This window comes from Delphinus delphis, chromosome 1 (genome assembly GCF_949987515.2).
Source record: "Delphinus delphis chromosome 1, mDelDel1.2, whole genome shotgun sequence".
Taxonomy (NCBI): domain Eukaryota; kingdom Metazoa; phylum Chordata; class Mammalia; order Artiodactyla; family Delphinidae; genus Delphinus; species Delphinus delphis.
In genome coordinates, this window is record NC_082683.1 from 156,473,949 (window position 1) to 156,487,740 (window position 13,792).

A 13,792-nucleotide genomic window follows, 5' to 3' on the forward strand; every position below is an offset into this window, starting at 1 on the left:
TGAGCAATTGTGGCCAAAGGGAGAAATATGATGGAAAACAAACTCTCAAAATACTGCTCTGATCAGTAGTGCCTGGCGTATAGAAGGGGTTCAGTAAATGCTAGGCATTTTTTCCGGGAAGTGGTACCATCATCACTATGCCAAACCACTGGTAATCTTTGTGTGGGCAAAAGGGAAATGAGCAAAATATTACGCAGCTTAAGGAAGAATAACATACGAATGCAACAGTGAGCGTCTGGCCAATCATTTATTAATGGAACAGGAAGAGAGGCAGGATTACTGTAAAGACAGAAAAATATGTTTCTGCCTCAAATCTGGGCAACAGAGTGAAAAGTGAAGTATCTGAAGGTCACAGAATACAAACTAATATAGCAGGAAGATACATCAGAGATCAGCTAGTCAACCTCCCTACCCCATTTTACAGACAATGAAAGTGAGGTGAGAATTGAAATCACTTGCCCAAAGCCAAAACTACATTAAATTTAGTTGCAGATTTCTAACTCCACTGAGTGGCTTTCTACTACATTATACCATATTGCCTCCTCATGACTGAAAATAAGGAGGATTGAAAAAGTCAGTTGGACCCGAGTTCAAATCTGACTCACACTTACTTTGTAATCTAGAGCCTCTTATTTGACTCAAACCTCTGCTCTTTCTGTAAAATGGGATGAGTAATTCTCATCTATAATTACAGGTTGTTGTGAAGATTAAATGAAGTACTAAAGGACCTAGCACAGTGTCAGCACATAATAGTTGCTCATTTTAGACTGATACAGTATTGACTCTTCACGTGTCTTGACTTCCAGTTCTCCCAGTGCAACTCGTTTTGGTAAACTAAAAATCTTCATGAGAAATATCTCATTTTCTGTTTTATAAAAAGAACACACACATGTCAAAGATTTTATTTAACTCATTAATTAATGAGGGAACCAATAAGATTTAAAAACGAATACAAAGGAAAATGTAGAGTACAGACATCTATAGGCAAGGAGGAATGCTAATAGGCGCAAAACTGGTCACTTCTAGAGCAATCAGTTGCACCTTCACCTGACTTTACATTTCCTCTCCTCCTCCCCACCTCCTTCTCCTAATAGTAGTAGAAAGTAGTAATAGTATCACTTTTAATTCTTCTTTTTTGGAAATAACTTTATTCACATATCTATTTTATATAGATATAGATAATAGATATGTTATAATTCAACTATTTATAGTACACAATGAATGGCTTTTAGTATATTTACACAGTTGTGCAACCCCGTATTCCATACCCCTCCCTCCCCCGGCCTGAGTGAGCCAGAGCCCCAGAAGCAGCTGCTCCTTTAACCCCGTCCTGTCTGAGTGAAGAACAGATGCCCTCAGGTGACCTACATGCAGAGGCGGAGCCAATCCAAAGCTGAACCCCAGCAGCTGTGCGAACAAAGAGAAAGGGAAATTACTCCCAGCAGCCCCAGGAGCAGCGGATTAAATCTCCACAATCAACTTGATGTACCCTGTATCTGTGGAATACATGAATAGACAAAGAATCAACCCAAAATTGAGCGGTGGACTTTGGAGATTATATATATATATATATATATATATATATATATATATTTTTTTTTTTCTTTTTCTTTTGTGTGTATGTGTATTCTTCTGTGTGATTTTGTCTGAATAGCTTTGCTTTTACCATTTGTCTGTCTCTGTTTATTCTTTATTACTTTTTAATATTTTTAATTTTTAATAATTATTTATTTTAAAAACTTGTTTATTCTATTTTCCTTTTAGTTTATTCTATTTTCTTTCTTTCCCTTTCTTTCTTTCTTTCTTTATTTTCTCCTTTACTTCTGAGCCGTGTGCCTGACAAGATCTTGGTGCTCCTGCTGGGTGTCAGGCCTGTGCCTCTGAGGTGAGAGAGCTGAGTTCAGGACATTGGTCCACCAGGGACCTCCAGGCTCCATGTAATATCAAATGGCAAAAGCTCGCCCAGAGATCTCCATCTCAGTGCTAAGACCCAGCATCACTCAACGACCAGCAAGCTCCATTGCTGGACATCCTATGCCAAACAACTAGCAAGACAGGAACACAAGCTCACCCATTAGCAGAGAGGCTGCCTAAAATCATAATAAGGTCACAGACACCCCAAAACACACCACCAGACGTGGACCTGCCCACCAGAAAGACAAGATCCAGCCTCATCCACCAGAACACAGTCACTAGTCCCCTCTAACAGGAAGCCTACACAACCCACTAAACCAAACTTAGCCACAGGGGGCAGACACCAAAAACAACGGGAACTACGAACCAGCAGCCTGCAAAAAGGAGATCCCAAACACAGTAAGTTAAGCAAAAAGAGAAGACAGAGAAATATACAGCAGATGAAGGAGCAAGGTAAAAATGCACCAGACCAAACAAATGAAGAGGAAATAGGTACTCCACCTGAAAAAGAATTCAGAGTAATGATAGTAAAGATGATTAATATCTTGGAAATGTGATGGAGAAAATACAAGAAATATTTAACGAGCACCAAAAGAACTAAAGAGCAAACAAGCAATGATGAACAACACAATAAATGAAATTAAAAATTCTCTAGAAGGAATCAATAGCAGAATAACTGAGTCAGAAGAATGCATAAGTGACCTGGAAGATAAAACAGTGGAAATAACTACTGCAGGGCAGAATAAAGAAAAAGAATGAAAAGAATTGAGGACAGTCTCAGAGACCTCTGGGATAACATTAAAAGCACCAACATTTGAATTACAGGGGTCCGGGAAGAAGAGTAGAAAAAGAAAGGGACTGAGAAAATATTTGAAGAGATTATAGTTGAAAACTTCCCTAACATAGGAGAGGAAATACTTAATCAAGTCCAGGAAGCACAGAGTCCCATACAGGATAAATCCAAGGAGAAACATGCCAAGACACATATTAATCAAACTATCAAAAATTAAATACAAAAAAAATATTAAAAGCAGCAAGGGAAAAACAACAAGTAACATACAAGGGAATCCCCATAAGGTTAACAGCTGATGTTTCAGCAGAAACTCTGCAAGCCAGAAGGGAGTGGCAGGACATATTGAAAGTGATGAAACGGAAAAACCTACAACCAAGATTACTCTACCCAGCAACGATCTCATTCAGATTTGACGGAAAAATTAAAACCTTTACAGACAAGCAAAAGCTAAGAGAATTCAGCAAAAACAAACCAGCTTTATTTTTTATTTTTTGCAGTACGTGGGTCTCTCACTACTGCGGCCTCTCCCGCCGAGGAGCACAGGCTCCGGACGCGCAGGCTCAGCTGCCATGGCTCATGGGTCCAGCCGCTCCATGGCATGTGGGATCTTCCTGGACCGGGGCACGAACCCATGTCCCCTGAGTGGCAGGCAGACTCTCAAACACTACGCCACCAGGAAAGCCCTCCAAACCAGCATTATAACAAATGCTAAAGGAACTTCTCTAGGCAAGAAACAAAAGAGAAGGAAAAGACCTAAAATAACAAAACCAAAACAATTAAGAAAATGGTAATAGGAACATACATATCGATAATTACCTTAAATGTAAATGCATTAAATGCTCCAGCCAAAAGACATAGACTGGCTGAATGGATACAAAGACCCATATATATGCTGTCTACAAGAGACCCACTTCAGACATGGGACACATACAGACTGAAAGTGAGGGGATGGAAAGAGATATTCCATGCAAATGGAAATCAAAAGAAAGCTGGAGTAGCAATTCTCATATCAGACAAAACAGACTTTAAAATAAAGACTATTACAAGAGACAAAGAAGGACACTACATAGTGATCAAGGGATCAATCCAAGAAGATATAACAATTGTAAATATTTACGCACCCAACATAGGAGCACCTCAATACATAAGGCAAATACTAACAGCCATAAAAGGGAAATCGACAGTAACACAATCATAGTAGGGGAATTTAACAAACCGCTTTCACCAATGGACAGATCATCCAAAATGAAAATAAATAAGGAAACACAAGCTTTAAATGATACATTAAACAAGATGGACTTAATTGATATTTATAGGACATTCCATCCAAAAACAACAGAATAAACTTTCTTCTCAAGTGCTCATGGAACATTCTCCAGGATACATCATATTTTGGGTCACAAATCAAGCCTTGGTAAATTTAAGAAAATTAAAATCATATCAAGTATCTTTTCCAACCACAACACTATGAGACAGGGTATCAATTACAGGAAAAAAATCTGTAAAAAACACAAACAAATGGAGGCAAACCAGTACACCACTTAATAACCAAGAGATCACTGAAGAAATCAGAAGAGGAGATCAAAAAATACCTAGAAACAAATGACAATGAAAGCACAACGACCCAAAACCTATGGGTTGCAGCAAAAGTAGTTCTAAGAGGGAATTTTACAGCAATAAAATCCTACCTTAAGAAACAAGAAACATCTCAAATAAACCTAACCTTACACCTAAAGCAATTAGAGAAAGGAGAACAAAAAACCACCAAAGTTAGCAAAAGGAAAGAAATCATAAAGATCAGATCAGAAATAAATGAAAATGAAATGAAGGAAACAACAGCAAAGATCAATAAAACTAAAAGCTGGCTCTTTGAGAAGATAACTAAAATTGATAAACCATTAGCCAGACTCATCAAGAAAAAGAGGAAGAGGACTCAAATCAATAAAATTAGAAATGAAAAAGGAGAAGCAACAACTGACATTGCAGAAATACAAAGGATCATGAGGGATTACTACAAGCAAATATATGCCAGTAAAATGGACAACCTGGAAGAAATGGACAAATTCTTAGAAAAGCCAACCTTCCGAGACAGAACCAGGAAGAAACAGAAAATAAAACAGACCAATCACAAGCACTGATATTGAGACTGTGATTAAAAATCTTCCAGGGGTTTCCCTGGTGGCGCAGTGGTTGAGAGTCTGCCTGCCGACGCAGGGGACACGAGTTTGTGCCCCAGTCCGGGAGGATCCCACATGCTGCAGAGTGGCTGGGCCCGTGAGACATGGCCGCTGAACCTGCGCGTCCGGAGCCTGTGCTCCGCAACGGGAGGGGCCACAACAGTGAGAGGCCCGCGTACCGCAAAAAAAAAAAAATCTTCCAACAAACAAAAGTCCAGGACCAGATGGCTTCACAGGCAAATTCTATCAAACATTTAGAGAAGAGCTAACACCTATCCTTCTCAAACTCTTCCAAAGTATAGCAGAGGGAGGAACACTCCCAAACTCATTCTGTGAGACCCCCTTCACTCTGATACCAAAACCAGACAATGACTTCACAAAGAAAGAAAACTACAAGCCAATATCACTGATGAACATAGATGCAAAAATCCTCAACAAAATACTAGCAAACAGTACATTAAAAGGATCATACACCATGTTGAAGTGGGGTTTACTGTAGGAATGGAATGATTCTTCAATATACACAAATCAATGTGATACACCATATTAACAAACTGAAGGATAAAAAACATATGATCATCTCAATAGATGCAGAAAAAGCTTTTGACAAAATTCAACACCCATTTATGATAAAAACCCTCCAGAAAGTAGGCATAGAGGGGACTTTCCTCAACATAATAAAGGCCATATTTGACAAAACCACAGCCAACATCGTTCTCAATGGTGAAAAACTGAAACCATTTCCACTAAGATCAGGAACAAGACAAGGTTGCCCACTCTCACCACTATTATTCAACACAGTTTTGAAAGTTTTAGCCACAGCAATCAGAGAAGAAAAAGAAATAAAAGGAATACAAATCAGAAAAGTAAAGCTGTCACTGTTTGCATATGACATAATACTATACACAGAGGATCCTAAAGACTCTACCAGAGAACTACTAGAGCTAATCAATGAATTTGGTAATGTAGCAGGATACAAAATTAATGCACAGAAATCTCTGGCATTCCTATACACTAATGAGGAAAAATCTGAAAGAGAAATTAAGGAAACACTCCCATTTACCATTGCAACAAAAACAATAAAATAGCTAGGAATAAATCTACCTAAGGAGACAAAAGACCTATATGCAGAAAACTATAAGACACTGATGAAAGAAGTTAAAGATGATACAACAGATGGAGAGATATACCATGTTCTTGGATTGGAAGAATCAACATTGTGAAAGTGACTCTACTACCCAAAGCAATCGACAGATTCAATGCAATCCCTATCAAACTACAAATGGCATTTTTCACAGAACTAGAACAAAAAATTTCACAATTTGTATGGAAACACAAAAGACCCCGAATAGCCAAAGCAATTGGCTTTTTTTTTTTTTTTTTTTTTTTTTTAGCAATTGGATTTGAGAAAGAAAACGTTGAGAAAGAAAAATGGAGCTGGAGGAATCAGGCTCCCTGACTTCAGACTATATTACAAAGCTACAGAAATATAGATCAATGGAACAGGATAGAAAGCTCAGATAAACACACGCACATATGGTCACCTTATCTTTCAGAAAGGAGGCAAGAATATACAATGGAGAAAAGACAGCCTCTTAAATAAGTGGTGATGGAAAAACTGGACAGGTACATGTAAAAGAATGAAATTAGAACACTCCCTAACACCATACACCAAAATAAACTCAAAATGGATTAAAGACCTAAATGTTAGGCCAGACACCATCAAACTCTTAGAGGAAAACATTGGCAGAACACTCTATGACATAAATCACAGCAAGATCCTTTATGACCCACCTCCTAGAGAAATGTAAATAAAAACAAAAGCAAACAAATGGGACCTAATGAAACTTAAAAGATTTTGCACAGCAAAGGAAACCATTAACAAGACGAAAAGACAACCCTCAGAATGGGAGAAAATATTTGCAAATGAAGCAACTGACAAAGGATTAATCTCCAAAATTTACAAGCAGCTCATGCAGATCAATATCAAAAAAAACAAACAACCCAATCCAAAAATGGGCAGAAGACCTAAATAGAAATTTTTCCAAAGAAGATAGAGATATAAAGGATTTTGTAGGGCAAGGAATCAGAGAAGGTTTTCTGAAGAAAAACAGGAAGGAGAACCACTTCACAGTCATAGACCACTTGGATTAGAAGGGACTTGGATATCCAGATGCTTTCATTCTGCAGATCAGAAGATATAGAAACACATTTTTAGGTAGTGAGGAATGGGTCTGGAGCCTAAGCTTCTAAGTCTAGTTTCCTTTCAAAAGTTAGGATCCTGTCAGGCAGAGACATATATGGCAAGCAAAACCAAAGACAGATGAAGGAAGCAAAACAGCACAGACATTTTAAAATACAGTATACCCAGGAAATAGAGATTATTAATTTAGAAGGAAGAAACACGTGTATGTATAGTGGGGGAAGGGAAGGGGAAAATATAAGTATGTGGCACAGCCCTTTGCTGTGGCCCAGTCAAGTGAGGGAAGCTTTATGAAGAGGTCAGTGGGACTCTGAAGAATGGAAGGAATGTGCATAAGCAGGAAGGAAGGGGAGGAAGAAGCAGTACACAGAGCGTTGAAGAGGCTCCAGACTGTCAGGAACTCATGGTGGAGAGTCTGTATCAGGTGTACACTGACATAAAAAAAGAGCCACATTATGGAAAGCCTAAAAAGGTCAGGCCGAGAAACAGAATGCTGAATGATAACATTTTTGTTATTGTTAACAGGGAAATATTCAAGACTCTTGGGAACGAATGATACGATGAAAGAAAATGAGTCCAAATGGATAGTTCTTAAATTTAAGATGTATTTTAAATTCTTCTTTGTTCCCCAAATATATCACTGTCATAAAGCTTTCTGATGACTCCAGGCCAGCTAAAAATAAAGGCTGTGCATGTACCTATTACATTAGCGTATTAAGCTAAGAGAATTAAATTTGCTATAATTTGCTAAGAAAATATTTTCTTCTTTAGCCCAAAATAGTATGAAGTTTTACAGTTACCACATATTAATTAAAACTGAAGAATTTCTTCTTTTGCTAAACCTTGGAAAATGATATACAATTATTATATAAATTGATGAAGTATTAGCAATCCAGATGGTAGAAGAAATAAAATGTACAATCAACTGCATAAAGTTCCAGAAACACTTTATTTAAAAATGGAGTTGTAAATGCATAACAAAATAACATAAGTAATAAAGGTAACAAAAATAAATAAGGAGAATAATGTATTCATACAAAATAAAAATAACATAGTAAAAGGCCAAATGTTTGTAATTGAACAAAACTGTGTAAACACTTAAATGATAATGTAAGTAGAATAGATGCTAATATTTTCCTAAACAACTCCTTACCTTCTACTTCCATGTTGATATAATCAGTACTCAAACATTAAACAAAGAAGAAACAATGGTGATTACTTTGTCGTACTTTTTCTTCAAACGGATTGACCCTGTTTTAATGTTTCACTTATTTCTTCAAAGCAATTGTATCTTTCCATTCATGCTCTTTAAAATCATTTTTTCAGTTTTCCTTTATTAGACAGAATTGGGAATTTAGGTTTACAAGGACAACAGTCCATTTACCCTTTTTTTTTTTTTAATTTAAAGAAAAATATGAGATCCATCTTACAACAGACTTTTGTTTCTACGACTCTACAAAACAGTTTTTTTGCATCTTTAACTGGCCCAACAGTACAGGATTTTTAAAAATCCTGTAAAGTTTTGAAGTGAACAGAGCTACTTTCCTAAAACAAATGTAGCACAGGATTATTGCTGAAATATTAAAGAGTATTTCATAAAAGTTGCAAAAGTTGCAGTTTTAACCTTTATAGACTGATGGGGTCAAGGTTTACTAATAATATTTAACTGAATTAATAAGATACACCCAAATTATAGTGTTCTGGCAACATAAAGATAATTACTTTCTTTTTAAACTTATCCAAATGTGAACTTACTGGAAGGAGAAAAAACAAGTTTATAGAAGATACTTTTCATAAGCTTCCTGTTTAGCACAGGCCCAAAGCCTTGGTCGTTGTCGCCTTGCAGGGTCCTTATAAATGTACACGACTGAGACAGGATTTACTACTGGGTCCTACAGGGAAACACACAGAAGCAACTTATCGCTTGGGAATGAAACTATCCACTAATCTTATGACTACTGGTTCTCCAAGTTCCCTAATGCCAAAAATTTTAACTTCATGATCATTTCAAGGGAAAAATTTTTTCAACCGTCACATATAAACTTGGTAACACAGGACCAATATACATGTTCTTAGTTTTGAAAATATACTCCACCTAAACTGTCTAGTTTAATCCTTCTAGTTATTTGCCCTAAAATGAGACAAAATCTTACTTTCATTAAAAAAAATGGTAAAAAGTGCCAAATTCATCTTTTTTAAAGTGGAGTAAAACACTGTGGGGTTAAAACAAATACAGTTATCAATATCCTATATACAAAAAAAAAAAAAGATGGTTAGTCCTTACTGACATATAGATATGTCCACCTACCACTCCCAGCAAATCTTAGTGCAAACGTAACAGTTCGTCTCCATAAACCCCAAGAAAATTTACGCAGCAACAAAGTTATATAAATCACATATATGTTGGAAAATTTTAGAACACAAGAAGGACTGTTTTGAAAGGTCAGTTTGACTGTGGAGAGTAATATGTCATTGTATCCAATGGTAATGAATACTAATATAAATCCTATTATTTAAGAAGCAAATATAAGTGTTTAACAAATCTGTACAGATGAAGAGGAAGTCCATTTCAGGGAGCAGCTTGGCACAGGATACATGGGGGTCAGAAATGTTGGGTATTTAGTTTGCTTGTAGGTCACAGCATGGCTTAAAGAAAAAAAACAAAGATCTATGAAGGGAAAGGATGCAATCATCGAATTCAATTTGAAAATCATAAAACCACAAAATGTGAAACTGTCACAATCTGGTTTTTCCTCTATGTGCATCAAATGGTTATCTAAATGGTTTGAAAGGATTACTATGACTCCACATTATAGATAAAAAATAAATAAAATTAAGAAGACAGAGATAACAAGATTGTAGTTGACCAAGCTTTCTTATTTTGTATAAGTCAACACTGTGTTGCTTCCAATATTCCTAGTCATTCCACAGGTAATTATTTCTAACAAGCAAGAGAAAGTCATTCATGTACTATAACATCTTCCTCTTCCCCATCAGGGTTGAACCTATTGAAATGTATACTGAAATCAGCCTCAGATTCGGCATTCTCAAATTCAGCTGAGACTGAAACAGCAGCAGGATGAAGAACCCTAGCTTCTGGTTGGCAAAGTGTCGGTGTCTGACCCGGGCTGCTGTGGTTATTCACAGGACTGGATTTCTGTTTTGATGGAGATGGCAAGATAGCACTGGGAAATCCCATGTTGTTCAGAGCTTCCAGAGTTCCATCTGGGTCAATCATAGCATTGATTGCTGAAAGAAAAAAACAGAAATAGAGGGAAAAAGATATAATTGTAGATACAGTTAAATCTGGATATGAATACTGCTTGTGACTTGGATAATATTTCAATTACTGATGCTTATATGAGCTTAAATTTGGCTAATCCTTTCAATTCTATATTTTAAACCCCACTTTCAGGAATTCTGGGGCTGATCTATATTGTGGATTATAAAAACCTAAAAGCTTTCTATGGTCCCTTGAGTAGGCTACTTATGGGCATCTGAGCCTGCTGGAAGACTAGGATTTGGAGATATGGAATTCAGGAAAGATCTTTTTGAAATATGCTTTAATCATTATAAGAGGATGATGAAAATATTGGTTATGATTTAAAGAAACACTCCTGGACTTATTTATTACTCAGATAATTGGAGATTGGTTGCTAAAACGCGGTTCAGAGTAACCCGAAAGTTGAGGAGGCCGAAGTAATTATCAGCACACTCTGAATCCTACCACAGCATGTTGTCCTTCATCCTGGTGAGAGTGCTAGGGTATTAGCCATGTACAAGTATATATGTACCACTGGGCCATAAAGTTCCCCTCATAGTCCAGATACTAATATCCTGTGGCAGCCCCAGCAGGCCAAACAGACCTTGCTACCTCATGGGAAGGGCCAGATAAAAACCAGCTTTCAATCCAAAAGATCCTTGCATGGACAAGGGAAAATCTTGGACAGTGATTTTCAACTTGGCATTGGGTAGAGTGGGGAGTTGGGAGAAAGAAGCACCATAGATACAAGAATTATTTAAGAGGTCCTTTTAAAAGCATACTCCCTCCTACCAGCTAATAATCACGTAAACAAGCCACTTTGCCTCACGGGGGTTATACTATAACCCTTAGGTGTGCTAAGGCTGAAAAACGGTTAAGAATCACTTAGTTGGACCAACATATCATGCCTCTGATAATTCAATCGACAAAGACAGTAGAATTAGAAACTGACTCTGGAATCTGCTTGTTGTACCACTGGGGACTTCTAGGTCAAGACACACATAGGCATAAATGCATAATTAAAGATCTGACATACACCAAAAACAATGTCCCTGTTGAAGTTTAGGAGGCCAAAAGTCTCTTTCTTTTTCTTCTCTACCTCCTCCTTCTGGTCCCTGTATCCAATATGCACTCATTTCTTGTGGTTTATCCAAATTATTATTATTTATATTATAACATAAGTTCATTTGGGTTATACCATATATACAATTTAAGAATTATCAAATCAAGTAAACAATGCTAATTGTCAATAAGCATTTTCAGCTGCATATACATATTTTAATATTTTATATATTTTTCATATACTATATATAATACTACGAATTATAACTTCTAGCCTATGTGCCTAGAATTTAACTTTATTATATTTTTAATTATTTATACTGGTTTTAATACTTTCCTTTTATGAGTAATTTGAATATGTAGAATGTTATATCTTTCTCCATACATCATTACACTTAATCAAACAGTGTTCTAATATTTAATAATATTTTAGAAATACCACTTAGAATGTACTTGTCCCAAACTGTTAGCTCTTTACACTTAATCAGTAGTAAATTTACCTTGTAGCTGCTTTTCAACTCTTTTTAGCTCTTGTAAGATAGAAGAAATCTCCTGTAGGGAAAGCAATGACAAAAATTAGCTTACTTTAATTAAAACATTTTTATTTGATTGGATAAGCAATGAACCTCACACTAATCTTATTTGGAATCCTTAATTATTATTGACATGGCACCACATCTGTAGCAACAGGATATGAAGTAATTCATGATATCCAGTAAACAAGATTCAAATTTTAAAATCTTTAATGTTGAAACAGATTTTTTTTTCAATGAGATGACAGAAGATGAAAAGTTCAAGATAATAATAATAACAATAAGCAAAGATTCTGAAAAACTTGTATTGATCACTCTTGCAACGACTTTGTAAAAGTGCTTAAGGATTTTCTTTGGAAAATGTATAAACTGCAACCTCGGTTTTAGGATGACTTCCTGAACAATAAAAATCTGTACAAATTCTTGAGGAGGAGACAAGCAATCTATTAAGTAAACAGAAATGACTGATGTCAACTTATATTTGAGTTTGGCTCCTATTTCAAAATTGCTTATTTATAACACATAATTATTACAAGAACAAGAGTGTATAACAGTGAGAAACATAAAAGGTTCCTCCATACCCTCTGCAACTTTGAAGCAGTCAACATTTTAAATCCCTGTGAGAGACAATTGAAGGCATAAAATTCCCCAAATTTGTGCACTTATATCTTCTTTTATAAATGTAAATCAACAGTTTAAAAATAAGCATATCATTCCCTGAAAACAAAACCTTACTTTAAAAAAATGTTTTAATATTCAAGAAAAATGATCATACCATGCTTGAGGTTTTCACAATAGGGACTTCACTTTCAGCTCTTAACTTGCTTTCTATTTCATCCCAATTCCGATCTTTGTCTTTAAATAATATTCTATAAATAAAAAAATAAGCATTTTACTTTTCATATTTTAAAAACATCACATTTTTCATGATAATACAAAAGCAATGTATCTTTTCAAAGCTACACAAGAATTAAAAAAAACACTAAGTGTTAACACGAACTGTGAATTAAATACTGAGCCAACATTACCAATAAACTCATTTATGTGAGAGATTTGTACTAATAAAGTAACTGACTGGTTATGAATACACACATAAACCCTTTAGTACTTATCTCATTCTTTACTGAAAACCAAATATAAAACAAATGTAGATGAATAACCCCAAAACTTTATCTAATACTTGTAATTAACCATATAACCACCTTTTATAACAAAAACACAACTTCATTCATATAGAACATACGCAGTATAAATATAAGATGAAAATAGGTTGAATTAGGTATAAACAACTGTGTCTGTCAAGACCTCTTTAAATAGGAAAAGGCTTCATATTGATTGAGCAAAGCGTGTACATTATTTCAAAGGTTGAAAACTAGAGTACTTAAGCTGCTTTTCTTTAAAAATCCTAATTCATGTTAGTATATTTGTACATAATAACCTATTAAGAGTTAAGACACTATCCTTTTGACAAAAACAATTGCTAATAAAGATCCTTATGTTCAAAATTAATTTCAAGTATCTTAACTTATAAAATAAAGGACCACAAAATTTTGACTTGTCTTTCAAATGCGGTATGCTTCTCTCTTCAATCTAGAAGACACGATTCGGCAGCTTTAGAGAGCTATAAATACTAGGTACCTTGTTAGTTTCTATTTGAATTTCGTCATTGGGCTTGGAAATCTAGTTTAACTGCCTTATATAAAAAGCAACACTGTACCGGAAAGTAAAGTATTACTATTAGAAGCTGATCAGTATTTAAGTAGTAAACTAAATTACATTTTTATTTGTATTTCTTCCAAGTTCAATGTGCTAGGTTCAACTTATTTAAAAACATGAAATTCATAAACA

The 13,792-nt window shown here is 35.5% G+C and overlaps 1 protein-coding gene across 7 annotated transcripts in view; it reads right to left on the bottom strand.

The window, feature by feature from the left end:
- Positions 1-9,632: 9,632 nt before the first annotated feature.
- Positions 9,633-13,792, bottom strand: part of CEP170 (centrosomal protein 170) — a 144,660-nt gene continuing 140,500 nt past the window's right edge. For 6 of the 7 annotated variants that reach the window (XM_059996826.2, XM_059996819.2, XM_059996812.2 and 3 more), the window contains 3 exons: positions 12,720-12,813; positions 11,912-11,963; positions 9,859-10,336 (listed from right to left, as the gene is read on the bottom strand). In XM_059996826.2, the coding sequence (XP_059852809.1) occupies positions 10,047-10,336; positions 11,912-11,963; positions 12,720-12,813 (436 nt within the window). In that variant the 3' untranslated portion in view covers positions 9,859-10,046. Of the gene's footprint in view, positions 9,734-9,858; positions 10,337-11,911; positions 11,964-12,719; positions 12,814-13,792 lie in introns of those variants that run through there. The other variant, XM_059996791.2, reaches the window with a different exon arrangement.